At 42.8% G+C, this 20,413-nt stretch overlaps 1 protein-coding gene across 1 annotated transcript in view; it reads left to right on the top strand.

The window, feature by feature from the left end:
- Positions 1–19,485, top strand: part of CEP250 (centrosomal protein 250) — a 31,002-nt gene extending 11,517 nt beyond the window's left edge. Inside the window, 17 exon segments of the mRNA XM_082773164.1 lie at positions 1,231–1,424; positions 3,555–3,682; positions 3,864–4,033; positions 4,816–4,995; positions 6,080–6,214; positions 6,523–6,666; positions 7,110–7,411; positions 8,901–9,060; positions 9,880–10,209; positions 10,622–10,747; positions 11,013–11,133; positions 12,655–12,809; positions 12,958–16,215; positions 16,406–16,561; positions 16,958–17,071; positions 17,244–17,291; positions 18,856–19,485. Coding sequence (XP_082629290.1) covers positions 1,231–1,424; positions 3,555–3,682; positions 3,864–4,033; positions 4,816–4,995; positions 6,080–6,214; positions 6,523–6,666; positions 7,110–7,411; positions 8,901–9,060; positions 9,880–10,209; positions 10,622–10,747; positions 11,013–11,133; positions 12,655–12,809; positions 12,958–16,215; positions 16,406–16,561; positions 16,958–17,071; positions 17,244–17,291; positions 18,856–19,143 — 6,009 coding nt within the window. The 3' untranslated portion in view covers positions 19,144–19,485.
- Positions 19,486–20,413: the final 928 nt, after the last annotated feature.

Here is a 20,413-nt window from a genome sequence, read left to right as displayed (position 1 = left end):
CACCTGAATGAGGCTGCTACTGTTATCTGTGACAAAAGAGGCAAACAATTGTAGCTCTTCATCTTTTTCTGAGGTAAAAAACAGGCCATATGTTTCTATTTATGCTTTTTGTTGTGAAGACCACAACTTTCACAACTCCGTTCTTATGTTTAAATCTTGGAAGCAGTACAGAGCTGCAAGTCAATATCTACTGCCTTGTACTGCTACAAAGGGGAATGACATCTTGCTGTTGTTGTTCAAACTATATTTTAAGACAAGACATAAATTGTAGGTTTGAATTGTTAGAGCCTCTTTAGGTTTTCAGGAGGAATTTAAGAAATAGGTGAACAGGCAAGATTCTTTTCTGTGGACTAACTGATTTCAATATATTAGAGAAAAAGCTCATGGGAATCGTATCACTGGAGGAGAGTTTTTCATCATTTAAATGACAGTTTTGTAATGTACAGTCATGGGTATTTGCGGATAACTGAGAGGAAAATAGCTTCTTTCTCATCGTCTGTTCTGTTCTAGTCTTTGGCTATAGGGTAAATTGTTTGTCAAGTACAAAGCAGAGGTGTTATATTGAAGATAAAAGCTTAAAAATAGTGGTTAATCTTCAAGTTTGAATATCAGCAAGGTATATTAGAAAACTTATTTGTGTAAGATGATTAAACATTATTACTGACATGAATTATTATATAGTCTACCATTTTTTTGGCCATGTCAGCCAGACTTTCATAAATCACTAAATGACAATGCTCACCATAAGGGCTGTTTCCCTGTCAAACATCACCTCACTGCATCCAACAGCTTTACATTTATTCCTTTTTTTTTTTTTTTTTTTTTTTTAAGGAGAAACTGTATTTATTTTAACTCTCTTCAGTGAGGAAAGTTACTTTTGCTCAAAGCTACCTGAAAATTTCAAGTACTGATACAGATTCTGAGAGAATTTTAGTTTGCAAGGTAGCAGTTCTGGAAAATGCAGGATTTTTGCATGAAAACACGTAGTCTGGGGTATGTACATTTTTTCCTAAAGTAGCTGTCTGGTCCCAGCCAACCCAGTATAGCCCTACACACCACTTCCAAGTCCCAGTGCCTTTCGGCACTGTAAGTATTAGTGCTGTATACAGCAGATGCTCTTAGGCTTTTATCCCACAGTACAGGAGCTCTAACTGATTCAGAAGTGACACTGGTTGGCTCTGAGCAGATCTTCAGAGAAATGAATAGAACTGTATTTTATCCTGCTTTCAGGTTTACCTCCAGCAAGAGTCAGCTAGCAGTGGTTTGGAGCAGTTGCGCCAAGAGTCCTCTCGCCAAGAGGATGCACTGGCCAAGGTGTCCAAAGAGAAGGAATTCCTGGTGCATGAGAAGGCTGCCCTTGAAGTGCGACTGGCAGCTGTGGAACGGGACAGACAAGGCCTTTCAGAGCAGCTGGCAGAGGCCAGGTAAAGGCAGGGAGGAGGCCCTAGACAGGACATTATTTAATGTCTGTAATTATAAAGGTGGTAATCATTACACAAGGATTTATTGCAGACCGTGTGCTTGTCAGACAGCTTGACCTTCCATAGACAGAAAATTGAAGAATCTTGAGGGGAAAAAACAACAACCCATATAATAATCATGGTTTGAATGTTATTTTTCTGAGAGCTAAATCTAACAAAGCTTTGGGCTCATGTTTGTGCTACCTTGCACGTGACTGTGAAGTCTAAAGCAAGCCAATCTGAATCCTCAGTATCAGGTACCTTTGCTCTGCATTGAGAAATAACAGTGCCATGCTCTCTGCTTGCATCTAGATGTTTAATGGAGCCTGAGGCTTCTCTTTGTTTTTGTTTTCTTGTTCTGTACATTTGAACAGAAACCTTTAGGATTCAAGGGTACTATATACAGGCATTCTGAGTAGGATGCTGTCATAGAGGGTGAAGCTAGAGGCTTCTGCTGAAGATCTTGAGGACTTTCTGTTTCTAAGCTAACTCATGTTAACTGTGGTACAGGACCTGGGTTTGGTTCTGCCTGCAGTGGGGAAGCTTCTTTTGAAACCTTGCCAGTCTTTGGGAATTGCTGATCACTGATGTGAATCACTGATGTGTGGGTCCTGTACACCTTAGCACGTGGCCTCCAGAGACGGATATCACAGAGATATTACGCAGAGAAGGAACAAGATACTGTCCTTGTGCTGTATCAGGCTACTAAGATCAAACGTGACAAGTTCTGCTTTTCACAAACAAAGTTTGTCCTGTGTTCTAGGTGGCTTTTAGAAGACTCTTGAACTTGCAAAGCTGTATAAATGTTATTTTGGAGGTTGTCTGTCATGCATCATGACTTACACTTGACCACTCCAGAGTATGTTGTTGGCAAGGCTGATAAACACTGTTTCAGCTCAGTATGTTTCTTGAGAGCTGCTGCTTCTTCTGAGCTCCAGCTTCTCTTATTTGATCCAGCTGAATAATATTTTGTCAATTTGGCTGTACTGCTTGTTCATAACTTTTATTGCTGGCTAAACTTCCAGAGGAGAGTGTAGCCAGAGCTGCAAGGTGGAATATGATAAATTTTGAACTTGAACTGTCTGTAAACAGCTCTTCGCTTTCTTCTAGTGGCTGTAACACTGATGTGATTTTCCAGGTTTTATCAGTGTAGGTGAAGTGGAGGATACTTACTGCTTGATTATATCTGTTCCATATATTTTCATGAAAACAGAGATTGGCAGTAGGTACTTACAGAGAGCCTTTATTAAGCATTCAGCTCTTCTTATTTTTCAGTGACAGCATCAGTAAAAAGAAGAGGGAAATTAGTTATAAAGAGCCTTTGTTAATAGATAAAAGCATTAGCACGAAGACTCATCAACTGCTCTTGCCAGATGATGGTCTCGAGCCTTTTGCTGTCACAGTTTTGGACTCTGTCTTTTCTGTTCTGTTTCAAAGACTGATTTCTATTTATCCTTAAAGTGTAGCACATTTACTTTGGACTGTCAGAAATTGGCATAGTCAGATATGTGTTTGCTCTTCTTTGTTGTACAATGGAAGACATATCTTCAAGCAAGCAGTGAAATGTTGCTATTGTGGATTTTATTGCTGTACCTTTAATGATGTTATCCTAATTGTGTCCCTGTACTAATGAAGCAATGCTGTATATTGTAAGACACTGGCACACAGGACTCAGTATTAGAGCAGGGAAGTAACTTCAGCTCCAGGTTCCAAAATCCTGTTGTCATTCAGAAGTGCTGATGGTATCAGGGCTGTGAGCCCTGATGGATGGATTTTTGCTTGCTGGTACAGACTCTGTGGGCACAACTACTTGTTTGTCATATATCAGATGACAGCAATTTAAGATTTGGCTATTGAGATCAAATTAGACTGTACTTCCTGTGTTATGCTAGGTCACAAGTAAAACCTGGGCATTCCCTTGGAGAGGCCTGCCTTGCTATTTAAAGTAGCAGAAATATGTTTTATGTTCATAAATTTCCACACAACCCATTTTCCATTCTCAGGTGTGGGGATTATGAACCACTTCTTACTGGAATAACTCCCTGAGCATGTTAGGAGTAAGAAGCTCATTCTTTCTATGTTTACAACATGCAGGTCAGTGAAGGAGACCCTGGAATCAAGCCTGTTTGAGGCGCAGCAGCGTATATCTCAGCTGGAGATCACTAGGAGTCAGCTTGAAATGCAACTGCATACAGTCATCCAGGCTAAGGAAGTGGTGCAAGGTGAGAGCCTCGTGTATTTTGTCTCTGGTGATACTCTCACCTGGTTGCAGTGCAGTGCTGAGGAATGAAGGAGATGCAGCCAGAGCCCTTTTGCACTGAAATTAAAACAGCTTAAGGCTAGCAAAATCAGAACCGTTGTTTCTGTAGGTACTGAATTTCTTGCCATTCGTCTTGTTTGCAGGGGAAGTGAAGTGTCTTCAATGTGAGCTGGAAGCAGAGAGATCTTTAATGAAGCAGGAACGGGAAAACATGGCACAACAGCTCCTGCAGACAGAACAGCAGTATAACAATGCTCTCAAACTTCATCAAACTGATCATGAAGTGGAAATAAACAAACTCCTACAAGACCTGGTAGGAAAGAATATGGTTTCAAGCAGTCTTTGTGGGATGGATTTAGCGTAATTATAGCCTGAGCCTGAGAAATGGCAGTAATCATCTGTCATAGGCCACACACTGCTAGGTCAGACAGCAGAGCCAGTGGCTCATCTTTGAAGTCTCGTATGCGAAGGCCCACATGACTATGTCAGGACAGTAAATGCAGTCACCAATTCAGTGTGGCCTTAAGACAAATTCAGCAGAAGGTTAGGTGAACTCAACCCAAAGCCTCGCAGCAAAGGGGTAGGATCTTGACCAGACTGCTGTATATCATGAGGTAGATTACTAACATTCCTGCCAAATGCAATCACAGAAACTACGTTCCTTTCTTTCTGTCCTTTCATGGTTGTCAGAGTTATTACCCTTGGGTTTAAAGCATATAGGACAAGCTCCTTGTTCCTGGTACTTCAGTCCATGGTCTGTCTTGTCGCTAGAGCATCAGGATACTGGCCTCTTTCTCATCCTGCAGTCAGTCTGCATCTTTTTATTGAATAAAATGGGGTTGAGTTCTGAAAATGGAGATGAGAACAGAGAGAAATGCTAAGAACAAGGGTGTTAGGAAACAGGCAGCCATCAGAGAGGGGAAGGTGTTATCTCCATTTGTTCCACCTGCTGACCTGCTTTTTAAGTTCCTTGAAGGGCACAAGGCAGCTGCTGTTTGCTGTTCAGGTAGAGGCTTGGGGGAGGGATGGAGATTCACATGTTTCTCATGAGGTTACCTGAGACTACATCTTGGAATCTTGTCCTTCACTCATCAGGCAAATGAGCGGGAAGGGCACCATTTAGAGCTGCAGGAGATGCTGGAGAAATGGGAAAAGGAGAAAGCAGAGACAGAAGGTGAGCATGAGAAGAAGCTGTTTGATATGAAGCAGAAGGTTGCTACAATGCAAGCTCAACAAGAAGAGGAGCGAACTAGAGTTGAAAATGCTAAGCAAGAGGTAAAGAGTGTGAAAGCAGAATTCGTGTTTTTACTCTTCTGGTCTCCTTATTGGTAATTTTTCTCTTGACACTGTACATCTGGGTAAAGATGTCTGTTGGATGCCCTTCTGTAAACAGGAGTTGCCTTAACAACCATAAGACTTTTGTGCCATGAAGCACAGTGCCTATAATGCAAGAGACTATCAGAGTGTAAGTTTAAGAAAGGCAGGAAGTCCGTTGCAGACCTGAAGATAGCATAAACACCATAATCATATCTCACAGTGGTGAGCTGAAGGAAGCAATGTGTACAGAAAAGATGGAGTTATGGAAGTTAGCTGGATATTGGACTGTGAGAGCATGCCTTGAGCGTCCCTTTTTTCTGAAGTGTTTGAAGTGTTTTCTACTTTGAATTTGGTGAAGTGAAAGGCATTCAGGACTCTTTGGCAGTGGGAATTAAATGTTTCTGAGTAGTGTAACAGAGATGGCCTCCAGGCTGTGTTTCAAGTCACTTGCTGGGTAACTGTTTTGTGACCAGACCCATGTGCCAAAGCAACCCTATTGTGTGCTGAGAGTCTTCCTTGTGTTCTACCCAAATTCCTTCTTATGCAGATTGGCAAGGCATGGCCGTAACCATAGTTGTGTCTGCAGGTACTGAAATGACAGAATTAGCTGTAAGAGGTGGCAGCGTATCCTTAAAACTGCAGTAATTTTCACCAAGCCCCACAAGAGTTTTCCGAAGGAGCTGCTAGCTTCAGCCTTCTGGCAGACTTGCATGTTCTCTATTGCAAAGCAGATGCAAGAGTCTATATTAAAAGACAAACAGGACACAACAGAAGACAAAGAATACGCTCACCAGCACTAGAAAAAGGTCACACATATTCCTATTAGATGGTTAAAAGTTTACTGAATACTCAGTCACAGATGGACCGCATATGTTTATACTGCCAAACTCACTTAGGAATCTGTGCCATCTAGTGACCTAGGAAGCCAGCAGCATGTTGCTTTGAGAATATGTGAACCTATCAGCCTTCCAAGTCTTTGAAGTCCGTGTGCATTTTTTTCTGTGAAGATTAAACCTGTTTTTTACTTTCTCTTTCTGTACAGGTCCTGCTAGAAAAAGAGAGTGAGAAAAAAGCTTTATTAGAGACACTACTCCAAACTCAAGGAGAGCTAACAGAAGCCTGCCAACAGCTTGAGCAACTCAGGCAAGAGGTGAAAGAGCAGCAAGTGTATGGGCAGGTAAGTCTCACTAGTAGGGTAAGTAGAAGATACAAGCAGTTGGTAACAGAGCCAAGTAAACAGTGAAGAACGGTAAGAAGAAAATGAAACACAGGTCCTGGGACTGAAGAGGCAAGAACTGCTGTAGACACTGAAGACACAGAGCATGGTAAGCTCCAGAAGCCAGCAAGAGGAAGGAAGGGTTGCAATGGAAGGAGTGGTGGGTAGAAAAGGAGAAAGTGGCTGAATGCATGTGAATGAGACAGAAGGAGATAAAACATGGAGCTGATGGCAGGTCCCAGTAAATTGCTTTCCATTTGTATTTACAGAACATAACAGAAAAGCTGAAAGCAGAGCTGCGAGAAACTCATTGTAAGATCAAGGCAATGGAGAATATGCATAAGGAAGAAATCAAAACCATCAAAGAGGAACTGAATATTCTTCTTCAACAGAGGGATGATCTACAAAAACAGGTAACTTAAACAGCAAAAAATATTTTAGTCATCAAACATGTCATGTCTCTACTTCTTGCTTTTCTGTTGCAAAACAGGCTGTTGGAGTAATTCCTCTGACTGCCATCATAGGTCTCCATCTCAGCTGGTCTAAAGGAGACTTAGCAGTCACCTGAATCTCAGCTGCTGCCCTGGACAGATAAGCTACTCCTTTTTCCTGTTTGCCAGTAATCATCTGAATGGATTTTTGCTGGTCTGTTACTGCTAGCCTTGGTTTTTTAAGATTTTTATCAGACAAATGTGATGTCACTCTAGATTTTTATACAAGTCAGTTGTGTCCATTGCGAATTTAGTACTTCATGACAAGATGAAATTTAAATCTGTTCTTCCCCTTTCTTCATAGTACATGATATGGCTGACAGTGACAAGCTGTAGTCTTTGAGTGCTGTTATGTGTTACTTCAGGTGGAAGAGCTGACATCTCAGCTAGCAGCTTCCCAAGAGTCCCAACAAGCAATTGGCCTCAAAGCTCAGCAGGATCTGAATGAGGCACAGGAATTGTCAAGGCAGAAGGTACTGGAGGTTGTGCAGCTCCAGAGGATTTTGGATGAAGAGAGGAGCCAGTGGGAAGAGGTAGAACATCAGAACAAAGAGCTACAAGTGTGTCTGCAGTCCTTGGAGGGGGAAAGGAGTCGATGGGAAGAAGTGGAGCGTCACAATGCAGAATTTGAGGCTTCACTGAAGGTCCTAGAGAGTGAAAGAGCCAGGTAATTGAAAGCCTGCAAGACACTCTGTTCTATTTAATGAATTCCCTCTTTTAGACTTTTGCATATGAAAATAGCTCTTTTTTCTTTTGGTCACACTTTTTCTGAAGCCAGTGGCTTTTGAACTAGTCTTTTCTTTAAAAGGAGGTGTTCTTTTATTATGTCAGCTTATAAATACTGTAAATTAAACTTTCGGGGGTTTAAGCCTAAGGAGGCAGGACAAGCTGCAGTATAATAGGCTAAATAGATCCACCAGCTCCACCTTGGGTTCACTACACTTCAAACATTTAAGATCTGCACTAGTCTTCCATCCTTACATTTATGGTTGGAAGAAGCCATCATGGAACTTGGAGGCTCCCAAGAAATGAGCATGTTTTTCATTGCCCTGTGTTACCCCATTCCTCAAAATATCCTAACAGGCATCTGGAGATGCTCAAGCAGGGTCCCTTGTAGCCTCAACAGTTACCAATGTTATTGTCCAAGGAGTGCAACAAAGAAGAGAAAGGAGGCTACTTCATCTGGTGAAGTCCTGCCAGTCTTAAACAGAACTCTTCACTAAAGAAGTTAAGTAGAAGGCAGAGTACTCTTTTTTTCTTTCTGCTATGAGGGATCCTACATCTTATATACGGATCTGAGTATTTCCTCCAAATCTCCATTACCACTTCTGGTATCTGCCTTCATTTCTGCAGGGCAGTTCTCAGTGAGTTCTTCTCCCAGTCTGTACATCTCAGAAATACTCTGTATGGGTGCACATTATGGCTAGCATGAGGGATATGTTTCTTAGGCTGTAGCTTTCACAGAGGTGAAGTAGAAGGCAATCTGTGGTAAGACAGTTCTCTAATTGCCTGTTTCTTGGTCTCCAGCCCTTTGTTGTACATCTATGAGCATTAACATGAGCTCCAGTGCATGGAGCCACCCAGCACAGAGGTGTGCATACAGACAAACAAGAGGATAAGAAAGATAAAAAGGTATATTGTGGATTCTAGACATTTATAAAGATGCATTTATCCATAAACCCATTCACAATTTGCATGTTTTCCTCTTCCATGGAGTTCTTAGCCTTTTATATTCTTCTGTGGCATTCTTGAAGTTGAGAAGAACCAGTGGTGGGTAAAACTGCCCCTTGGTACCACCTGTACTGCAGAATGGTAGAACATGGGATTGTATCTGTGGTTATCACTATGGCTTTAAACATCTCTGGTTTAAGTGTTTCAATATTTGTGCACCCATATTAAGTTGTCTATATTCTTATTCACATTTCAAAAAAATATATGAAATTTAGCCAATAATTCAGATTTCCTCTGTGGAAGTGAGCACAGTGGACACATGCTTGGGTGTGATTGCCAGCCTGGTTTAGAACTGAACAAGCAGCCTAGTTATTTAGATAAACCTCAGCAGAGACAGTAATTTTCCCCTTGGTGGTGGAAGTCCTAAGAGGTTTCTAAATGTTATACAATGTAGTAATGAGTCACATACTCTCTCTTTCTTTCAGGCTGTCTCTGTCTCTGGAACAGAAGGAACTGAGCCTCAAGACCCTGGAAGAAAACAACCTCGCCCAGCAGAACGAGGTGTCTAAACTGCTTTCTGCTATCCAACAGGCCCAGCAGCTCCATTCAGACTACAGAAGAGAAATACAGGAGCTCAACAACCAGGTGCCCTATCCAACAAAATTCTCTTCTCCAGGGGAATTGAATACCACTTTCAGCTTTTAGGCCCCACCTTTTTTCCCCTTCCAACAACACATGCTCCTGTGTTCTGTGCAGAGACTTTGCACATAAAAGTGAAGGCTGGATCTGCTATGTTCTCCCTGTGTTGTCCTCTGTTCTGTCATGGTTCAAGCCATTAAATCTATGAGGAAGAGCAGAAGACTCTTTTGGAATTTTTCAGTATCTACGTTGGAATGTCCCTAAGTAGTGTTTCTGTCTCTATAGAGACAGAAACCAGCTATCTGGTGAGACAGAAGTAGTTACCGCAGAAAGCACTTCCATCTCAGCCAGTTCATCTGGTATTTGGGGGATGCACAATAAGGGATGCTGACAGACTTCTATTTGCTTCTACTCCCAGGCATTTCTGGCAGCCTGACCTCCATGCAGGGATGCTTGATCTGCCACCTCACGCTGCCAGCCTTCTACTCAAACACTTGCTGCTTCTGTTCTGAGGTTGGAGATTGGAATTGCAAATTCTGATGGTTGGGCTGTTGCTTTCTGGATGGGGAAGCTTCCTTTTGGCCCCTTAACCTTCAGGCACCAGAATAAGTTTCTAGCTTACTGTCTGTTTTACTTAGTCTGAATCCTTCTTTTGTTTGTTTGTTTGTTTTTTGGTTTGTTTGTGGTTTTTTGTTTTGTTTTGTTTATACATTTCGTTTCCAATGTGGTTGTTGCTTAAAGTAATTCCTTATTTTTTCCTCTACTTCCTGCTCTGCTGCCTCAGTAGCAGCACTGTCCCTGAGGCTTTGTGCATCTGTGTCGTAGGTACAGTCAATGCAGGAAGTGGTGCTGGAGAAGGAGGCTGGCCTGGCAGCTCGGGAGAAGCAGCTATTACAGGATCTGGAGGAGTCCCGAGCCGGCGAACTGTGCTTGAGAGACTCTTTGCACATGCTGGAGACAGAAATGGCTGAACTTCAGCTGAGGCTTTGTAGCACAGAGAACAGAGCAAAGGCATTGGCTACAGAGTGCCAGCAGGCTAACAGTGCCCATTGTGAAGCCCAATCACAACTGGACAAACTGCGATTGGTTCTCCACCACATGCTGTGTGACAGCACTGATACAAGCAGAGGCATGGTCACTTGGAACTCAGGCAAGTGTGGGAAGGTTGAGGAGACTGTGGAGTACACGTAGGAGAGCAGATAAAATGAAGGAGTGTTTCTTTGTAATCCTAATAGATTCATCCTTTCACTTCAGACTGACTCAAGCCTTGAGAAGTCATGAAAGCCTGAGGTCTCTGCACAGAGACAAGCTCCTGTTTATATGTGGAGAAATAACCAACACCAGAATTAAATAGAGGCCCATAGTCATGGAAGTGTATGTGCGTTCTTCCATGGAGCAGCACCCACATTAGTGGGCAGCAAAATAATGTTAGCCTATGACATGTCTTGCTGTAACATGAACTCTAAGGCAACAACAAAGGTGCTGCCACCTTCTCCTATGTAAAAAGAGGCCTTGTTTGTGGGACCCCGTATTAAAGCTTGAAACACATTGGCTTTTTTCTTCAGAACAGGATCGTGTTTGGAGCCTAACTGTTTCTCAGGCCAGGGAAGTCCCTGCAGAACTCACGGTGGACAAAGTGGCAGCAGCCATAGAAGACCTGCGTCAGGACCTGAGGCAGACTCAGCAAGATCTGGTAATGTGTCTCTGTAGTGCATCCAGAAATCCTTTCCTTCTGCTGAACTCAGCTGAGAAGCAGAGTGCTAGTGCAAGAACTGGTGTAAGTTGTAGGCCAGGTTTGCTTGCTGCCACAGGGGAAACAGATGATCACGATTACATTTACCATTAATGTCCAACTGCCCCCTCCCACCTTGGTTACTTCTGCCTTTAGCTTTTGTACCTCCTTGTCTTCTGCCAGCAGTGGCTCTGTGAACTCATTTTGCTCTTCTTGCCTCTTCCAGAATGATGCCAGGAAGAAAATACAGGACCTTGAGCTGGAGCTGAGCAAGAGGCAAGCTGAGATGGACCACTTCAGTGCCTGCAATCAAGAACTACAAAAGCAGTTGACCCAATGCCAGGAAGGTACAGCTTTGCCTTTCCAACCCACTGAGCCAATCCTGTCTCATGAGCAGGGATTTCTGGTGTCACACAAGAAAAGTGCAGTGCCAGGAGATGGGAGGAGGGAAAAAGCAATCAAGCATGAGATTTGCCCATAGAACTACCAGTGAAAGCTTTTCATAACAAAGACCCAGTGGCTGGCACTGCATATAGTGCTATGACCAGTGATATGTGTTCAGAGGTGATCACTCTCAGGTAATATATCACTACAAAGTAGGTGAGACTTGATACCTTACAGCATCCTTTTCCACACACTGTTTAAAAATCCCAGCCTGCTAAAAACCTTATCTTTGCAGACTTCCTTATCCTCTTACATTGCCATTTCACAGAGCATCAGTTCAGTGTTAAGCTACTGTGTTATTGTAATTGCCAATGCATCCTTTCTTCTGCTGTTTTTCCTAGTTTTCTGTTGTCTAATGCTTTTGCATCCTAGTATCTGAGCTCAGATCTGTAGCAAACACAGTTTCTTGCTCCCCTAGCTACTTCTTACTTATGTCTTCGGTAACACATTCACTTTGGATATATCTACAATTTTTCATATACTTCTGATTACACCTTCCTCTAATATCTAGGCCTTCACAGAGCCCTCCAGGGCTCCTGTTCTCTCTGTATGAGAGCTGGACAGGCATCTCTGCTCTTCTCTCTGCTGTTATTTTCCCACTCTCCAAATCAGAATTGCTTTTCCATCTCCTTGTCTTGTTTTCCTTGTCTCAGACTACAGGAACAGGAAGTGTGGGCATTGCTCGTGCTCGTTGTTTCCCTCACATACTGCCACCTGCTCACGTAATACCTTTAACTATTCAGTATTTCTTTGTGTAACTTCTGTGAGATGGAATCACTGAACATTTTTCAGACTCTTTACAGCAGAATCCTGCCTTAGATCATCCCTATTTCTGGAAGATTTGTAGCGTTTGGTTTTCTTATCATATATGCTAACAGAGTACATACTTTAAATTTTGCCATTGGGTAGATTCTGCTTGTCCCACTGGTCAGTACTTTTCCTGTTTAGACTAAACTGCTAGACAGGAACTATTCCTATAGTTCTATCTTTTAGCTTGTTTTAGTTCCTGTCTAATCCTGTGTGCTTCAGGTGTCACTACTGGTATGATGCTCAATTGTTCCTGCTCTGCTGTTGTCCTAGTATCATGGAATATTTTTCTTTTTTCTCTATCAACGCACAATGTATTTCCCTAGTATCCTTTTGGACAAATACCTTAAAGTGTATCTTAAAGCACAATGTTGGTATCTGTTCTATTTTCTAAAGCCTCTTATGTCGTCCTGGTCATTAACTGTGTCATAGTCAGTCTTTACTTTTGCTTCTTGTTCTCCCCCGCCCACCCCCAACCCTTTTTCTTTAGGACTCTAAATCTCTCATCTACTGTAAAACACAGACAGACAGGAAAATGTTTTCTCCCTAGGATACAAATCACTTTTGGTTTTGCTTTGCTTTGCTTTTCACCTTCTCTTTGATCTTTACTGCTGCAGAGAGGCAGATGGCAGAAGACAAGAAGAACTCTTTACAAGCTGCCTTGCAGGCAGAGGCTGCTGCTCTAAAGAAGGAGGCTATGACTCTGCATCAAGAGGTGGCATCTTTGGAAATGAAACTTGAGAGCACTGAGAAGCAAAGAAAGGATGTGCTGGTAAGGTATAAAGGGCAATTTCTTGCATAATTTTTTGGTCTTCTCAAACTGCAGCCCTTGACTGCCACCAAAGTGGGGGTTCAAATCTAGTATAAAAACCAAACATATATAAATGGAATTATTGAATCTTTTTCTTGCTGTATTGCAGCATGAACGGGACAGACTGCAAGCAGATGAAGAAAAACTAATGTGGGAGATAAAACTTCTTCAGGAATCAGTCACAGCTTCTGAAACACGAGCAAATACAGCAGCAGAAATGAATCACTCCCTTGAACAAGAACTTCAAACTACATTGTCTATCTTAAAAATAAAAAATGAAGAAGTGCAAACTCAGTGGGACAAAATCCAGATGCTACAGAAAGAGGCAGCAGATGTAAAAGCTTTGGAGGAGAATCTTACTCAAACAAATGCCATCCTATCAAAGAGAGAGGGAGAAATGAAGTTATACCAGGAACAGATGAGAAAACTGGAAAAACAAGAAGAAATGCATAAAACAACTCTAGATCAGATCATTAAGGACATTAAAGAGAAAAAAGAGAAGACAGAATCCCAGCAAGAACACATAAAGGAGCTAGAGAAGCAGCAAGAAAAACAGATGATTGCCGCAAGCAAGATGAGCAAAGACCTAGAAGACAGAGACCAGGAGATCAGAACCCAGCAAGAAACTATACGCGAGCTGGAGAAGCAACAAGAAGTGCAGAGGGCTGCTGTGAGTAAGATGAGCAAAGACCTGGAAGACAGAGACCAGGAGATTAGATCCCAGCAAGAACTGATCCGGGACCTGGAGAAGCAGCGAGAAACACAGATGACTGCTGTGAGCAAGATGAGCAAAGACCTGGAGGAGAGAAAACAGGAGATCAGATCCCAGCAGGAACTGATACAGGACCTGGAGAAGCAACGGGAGTTGCAGAGGACTGCTGTGAGCAGGATGAGCAAAGACCTGGAAGACAGAGACCAGGAGATTAGATCCCAGCAGGAACTGATACAGGAGCTGGAGAAGCAGCAAGAAATGCAGAGGACTGCTGTAAGCAGGATGAGCAAAGACCTGGAGGAGAAAAAGCAGGAGATCAGATCCCAGCAGGAACTGATACAGGACCTGGAGAAGCAGCAAGAAATGCAGAGGACTGCTGTGAGCAGGATGAGCAAAGACCTGGAAGACAGAGACCAGGAGATCAGAACCCAGCAAGAAACTATACGCGAGCTGGAGAAGCAGCGAGAAACGCAGATGACTGCTGTGAGCAAGATGAGCAAAGACCTGGAGGAGAGAAAACAGGAGATCACATCCCAGCAGGAACTGATACAGGAGCTGGAGAAGCAATGTGAAATGCAGAGGACTGCTGTAAGCAACATGAGCAAAGACTTGGAGGAGAGAAAACAGGAGGTCAGATCCCAGCAGGAACTGATACAGGAGCTGGAGAAACAACGGGAGTTGCAGAAGGCTGCTGTGAGCAGGATGAGCAAAGACCTGGAAGACAGAGACCAGGAGATCAAATTCCAGGAAGGGAAAATAATGATTCTAGAACAACATGGTACATCACAAGTGAGAAGTCTGCTAGTGGATCTTGATCATATGAAAGGAAACTTGCAGGAAAAAAATTTAGAGCTTATGTCTCTGACTCAGCACATCCAAGAACTAGAGATGGAGAAAGAACAGGTGAAATCTTTGCACGCAAGTCTTGAACACCTTGGAGCAGTTCTTAGAGACAGAGAGAGTGAGTCTGACACTCAAAGGGATCAGTTAAGACTCTTCCAGCAGTACAAGGCGCATCAAGAGGAGTACTTGCGAGAGCTTCATGGTAAAATAGAAAAGATGACCCTTTCTTTATCTAAAAAAGACCAGGAGCTTGAGTCACAGCAAAAACAAATTCAGGAAGCTGAAGAAGTCATGGAAATGAAGTTGAAGACTGTCCATGATCAACTGGAGCAGACATTAGAAACTTTAAAAGAAAAGGACAAACTCCTAGACATCCAAAAGCAACAAACAAGGAAACATGAGGAAAAAACAGAAGAACAAATTAATGTCTTATATAAAGACTTAGAATACACTAAGGCAATATTGAGAGAGAAGGATTTCATGATTGAATCTCAGAAGGAACTGATTGAGACTTTCCAAAAACAAGAAAGAGACTTTGAGCAGCAGAAGGAAATTCTGCAGCATCTTAAAGTAGCTCTAAAGGAACATGAGCAAGAAATTATATCACCTAAAAAACAATGTGAGGTGTGCAAAGAAAAGGAGGAAAAGCATGAAGCTGATCAAGCAAGTCTTCAAGAAACAAAAGTGACTCTGAAAGAAAGGGAAAGAAAGATAGAGATACTGGAGGAGACTATCTCTAAGCTTCAACAGCAAAATGAAGAGGCAGTGATGCAGACTACAGCTATACTGCAAAAACTAGAACATGCTGAATCTTCTCTAGCAGCTAGAGATCAAGAGAGAGAGTCTCTGCAAGAGCATGTCCAGGAACTTCAAGAGCAGAAGGAGTTGGAAGGCAAACAGGCCAAGAGTCTACAGCAGGACCTAAACAAAATGAGCCAAACAATGAAAAAGAAAAATTTGGAGATCCTTAAGCAGTCAGAACAGATTAATGTGTTCCAGCTTCGTGAAGAAAGCATGAAAGTAGCACTAACATCTTGCCAGAATCAAGTAAATCTACTTGAGGAAGTGTTGAGGAAGAGAGATCAAGACAACAAAACTCTTTTGCAAAAACTTCAACAACAAGAAGAAGAGCTGAAGACCTTGCAGAATCTCCAGCTTATGCTATCTGAGAAGAAAGAAGAGATTAGACATCACAGAGAGCAAAAGAAGGTCCTGAAAGAAGCCTTGCATGAGAAAGAATGGGAGACTAAAGCTCAAGGTGAGCAAAAAAGGTTAGAAGGTGAGGAAATGAGAGGTCTTCAGGAAGATGTCCAGCACATTCAGCAGACACTGATAAAGAAGGATGAAGAGATCAAGTGCCAGAGAGACAAAGTCAGGTATTTAGAGAAGACTCTGACAGCGAGAGAACAAGAGCTTAGGAGGCAGAGTGAACTCCTGAAACAATTAACGTCAGCTTTGCGATGGAAAGATGAAGGGGAGACCCTAAAGAAACAAATCCAGAAACTCCAAAAATGGGAAGAAGAGGAAGCAGAGAGGAAGAAAGTCCTCCAGGAGAGAGACCACCTCTTGAAAAGGCAGAAGGAGCTAGCCCAGCAACTGGAAGATGAGAGGAAAGTAAAAGGAGAAGAATTGAAGCGTGTGATTGCTATTTTGAAGCAGACTGAAAGTGGAGAAATCGAATGGAAAGAGAAAGCACAAGCACTGACTGTTGCCCTTACTAAGAGTGAAATGGCCAATGGAACTTTGAGGGAAGAAATAGCCATCTTGCAAAGTATGGTTTTAGACAGGGACGAGGACCGGTTTCATCTTCAGGTAGGCAGTATGACTGATCATTAGTCAACTAAAAGAAAATAAAGTGCTGTTTTGGCCCATGGACCAGGAGGGAAAGAAGGGACATAGCACTGTCCATTCCTGAAGCTGGTCACCCTCTCTGACTTGTTGATCCGATCCTTCTAACCTTTATGTGGCACCAGCTCACATAATCTTCTCTGTGTATACCCAGCAGGCTATTGCAGAAGGGGAGCAGCTATCATGGGTCACAGAGAAGAGACTCCTGTCACAGCGGCTGGAGTGTCTGCAGCAAGCAATTGCAAGGCTGGAACATGAAAAGACTGAGCTGAAGCAACTCAATGCTGAGCTCAGGAGGACTCTTGAGCAGGTAAAACAGGCTTTCACTGCCTCTCCAATGCCTCATGGCCTTCTAGAACACAACACATTTCCATATACTGCCCTTTGGAGTCCTCTGCTTTTTTACCTCCTCTCCCACTTTCCTCTGTGGACATACACTTTCATGTTTTCCTTCTCTTGGGGCCACACACTACTTTCATAGATGAACATTCACTTAGGTACTACTCTTCATGCCCTGGCATTGCCATACATGCACATTTGACACTCTTGTGTCAGAAACCTCCTCTTGCTTTTTCTTTTCCATAGTCTACATTGAGTGCTTTTTGCCTCTGGCTTTCTCTGGTGTAAGTAGAGATTTCTCTGAGTAGAAATCTCACAATTATGTCCAGGCTAGTTTCTATGACTCTTTCTCCTATCCAATGTGCAGGTGGAACGTGAACGAAGAAGATTGAAGAGAGGTTATAGTGGTCAGTCACTGCGAGGTGCATGCAAGTTTTCTCTCTCAGAGTCTGATGAAGACAAGACGCCTGCTTCTAGACAGGTGTGAACAGAATCTTACTTGGTGGGAGAAGGGTCTGGTCATACAGAGAAACTATATGGCAAATCCCAGTGGCAACAGTGTCCTCCCTATATAGACCTAATGTAAGTCTAATATAGACAGTTACCCTGCCCAGACTGGAAACTAACAAGAAATTCTTGCTTTTCCTTCACAGGAGGAGGCTCATGCTCTCTCCAGTCAATTAGCTGAGTTACAGAATCAGGTGAGGAGTAGTTGTCATCAAAAGCTGCTGTAGCTGCACTGATGAGCACAACTTTACATGATGTTACAGCACAAGTTTTGTTTGGCTGGGTTCCAGCTGTCAGGAAGCGAGTACACCAGGCAATAAAAATAACCAGGTAGCCGCATCTGTTGGTCATGGTCAAACGACACTATTCATCTAGATCTAGTCTCTGACTTTCCGTGTCAGGCATGGTGCGTGAGGGATTGGAAGAAATTCAGAAAATTGAAACTTGCCTGAAGCCAGAGAGTATTCTAAGGATGTTTCGTTTGAGCCTTACCCATCCTGTCAACGGTTTCTATTTTCCCTTGATTCGGTTAAAAGTGGAGCTTGCATCTTATCAGAATTCCAGGGACACGAGGCAGTGGCTGAGCTTGTAGCTTTCAGGCAATTATTAGTATCATACTCTTATTCTGTGCTAATCACAGTCCCAGTATCGGACTAAGTCAGAGACCTGAGCACTATCAGGATACTTGTTTTATCAGTGTAAGAGTGTACATTCCAATTACTATTCCATCATTTGATAGTGATATTTGGGTCAGGTATGCCCTGGTCTCCCTGAGGATGTTCACAGGTGATAAGGGCAAAATGCATATAATACTACTGTGGCTAAAGTACATAATGCTTAGCTCTGGAAAGTGAGCTAAGCACACTGCTGAAGACTACAAGTTATCACCAGGAAGCTTCAGTGTCTGAAGTTCTCTTGCTAGAGATAACGAATGGTACCACTTTCCCCTTATGACTCATGTCTCCCTGCACTGTGGACCTGTTTCCATTCAGCAGGAAAATAAAGGTGCTCTGGTCAAAGAATAGTCCTTAGCTCGCTAATGAGGGCACTGCTTGGTTATGGGAGACTGTAACTTGATCTTCCTCTTTCTGGGAGATGCTCTAAGCAGCAAATGGCCGTTTTTCCCAGTTGTATCTACATTACCTGCCAAAGTGTGGGAGGGTTTTTCAGGTTTTACATCCCAGTTTCACAAAGGTGTCTTTGTTATTTCAGATATAATGTCAGATCTGTCCCTCTCTTCAGTAGTGTGGCTCCCTAGTTCTGAAGTTAGGAAAAAGGAGTGTTTCATCCCTTTTCATGTGTTGTTAGCAGTTAAGTTTAAGGCTACATCATAACAGAACAGTTATTCCTGAGTACCTTGCCCCTGAATAACTGGTCTTTCTTGTGACAATTGTGTAACCAGTAGTCCTGCTGAGGAAAAAGCACGTGGAAGCTGTGGTGTTAGTAGTGCAAATTTATCTTTTGAAAAAAAAAAGAATTGGGTTCTAAATCATGTAGGAATCTCTTTTTCTTTAGCAAGTGTGAAAGAATGAAAGATACCGGTTTTGTACATGTATATGGTGTGACAGAAAGAAACTGGAATTGTTGATCATCTAAGCTCTGTTCAGGGTGAATTTGGAACCTATTACTCCCCATTCACCAGTGACAAATGGTTGGTCAGGGCCGGAGGATGCTTCTACACTGACAGCTGGTACTGAGGAGCCAAGGAGGGTCCTAACAGCCTGGGCTTCTCTGAGCTCAGCCTTTTGCCTCTTTCAGGTTACCCTTCTGCAGCAGCAGTTGGCACAAGAACGAAAATACAAGCAGGACTATATTGAGTGTTGTGCAAAGACCAGCCAGGAGCTGTCAGACCTTCACCAAGAGCTGTCTTATTCCTTGGCAGCTGTGGTCAGGGAGCCCAATGCTGCTGTTCTGGAGGCAGAGACCCAGAAGCTGGATCGGTCTCTGAACCATACCTTCGCACTAATGTCTCTGGACTGTGAGTATCCTGAGAGACAGCCATTGCATTCAACAGTCAGATCCACCACAAGGGATGGCCTGAGGTAACAGGACCGGTGTACGACCAAAGGCCTCAGCGGTACATGAGTCAGTGGCCTGCTGTAGCAGGTGAACCATGGCAGGATGATTAGTTCTGAGGTAAGAGAAAAGTTCAGAGCACAGCATTCACTGCAAGGTCCCCCGCCAGATCAGTGGTGGGACAAAACTGGTGCTGGCTTGCATGGATAAGGTGAGGGGCAAAAATAGGCACAATCTCTTCTTCCAAAGTGCTCCATCACAGCATGCCTCATCAGTCTCCACATGGCTCTCCAAGTTAGGTTATTCCTGTCAGCTTCTGTACTGTTTACAAAGACTTTTTTTGTATGGTTTTATTTTTTCAATAAACTTACATTTCTAAAACTCAGGAAATGCACAGATTTATTTTTTTTCTCATTAGGTTCTTAGAAGTCAATTCAGTATTTGGATGAATCCATTTCTTTCTGTACTTAAGGTAGTGATGAGCAGTATTCTGTGGGCAGCAGAAGAAAGATATTTTATTAATACTTTCTTCTTTTGTTGTATAGGTGTAGCTAGACCCTCACAGTTGTCCTGTCCTGTACTATTCCCAGAGCTGGTGTAGGAAGTCGAGGTACACTTGTTCTGTTTGCAGTTGGAAGCATCTCATAACAGCAGCAATTACTTTGTTTAATAAATTGTCCACTACCTTATTTCTGTAGGGGAAAAAAAAAAAAAAAAAAAAGGTAGATAAATAATGTGGCTTAGGAAAAGATGATAATAGCTTTTCACTTATACATGTAAGCTATTGCATGATTGGGAAGAGAGAAGGAAGTGGAGCTATTACAAAAATGGAGTTTTGGAGAGGGCACCCTGGCAAGGGAAGGTGGGGGGAACTCCCCCCTGCACACAGAATCACAGAATTTCTAGGTTGGAAGAGACCTCAAGATCGAGTCCAACCTCTGACCTAACACTAGCAAGTCCTCCACTAAACCATATCACTAAGTTCAACATCTAAACGTCTTTTAAAGACACTGTACTAAAATCTTCTAGCCTCATTTGATGATGTGAGCTTGGGCTACATGTGTTTGTGAACTGTCAGGAAACTATTTTTTAGACAAAAGTTAAGCACTGTTGCCCTGTGCTGACTGGCTTCCAGCTTTGCTGCTGCTACGGACTGTCTGAGGGAACCTCTTTGCTCTCGAAATAGCAGAGAGCAGATCTTTAAAAGACACGGTCACTATTAAGGGGATGGATGGCACTGAGCAAACCCAAACCTTTACCAGCAGCTTCCCCTGGTGCAGGGAGCGCCCCTTGACTTTCA

Source organism: Aythya marila (assembly GCF_965140915.1).
Source record: "Aythya marila genome assembly, chromosome: 16".
Classification (NCBI taxonomy): Eukaryota; Metazoa; Chordata; class Aves; order Anseriformes; family Anatidae; genus Aythya; species Aythya marila.
Note: the sequence above shows the minus strand (reverse complement) of the source record. Positions and strands in the feature narration are given on the sequence as shown.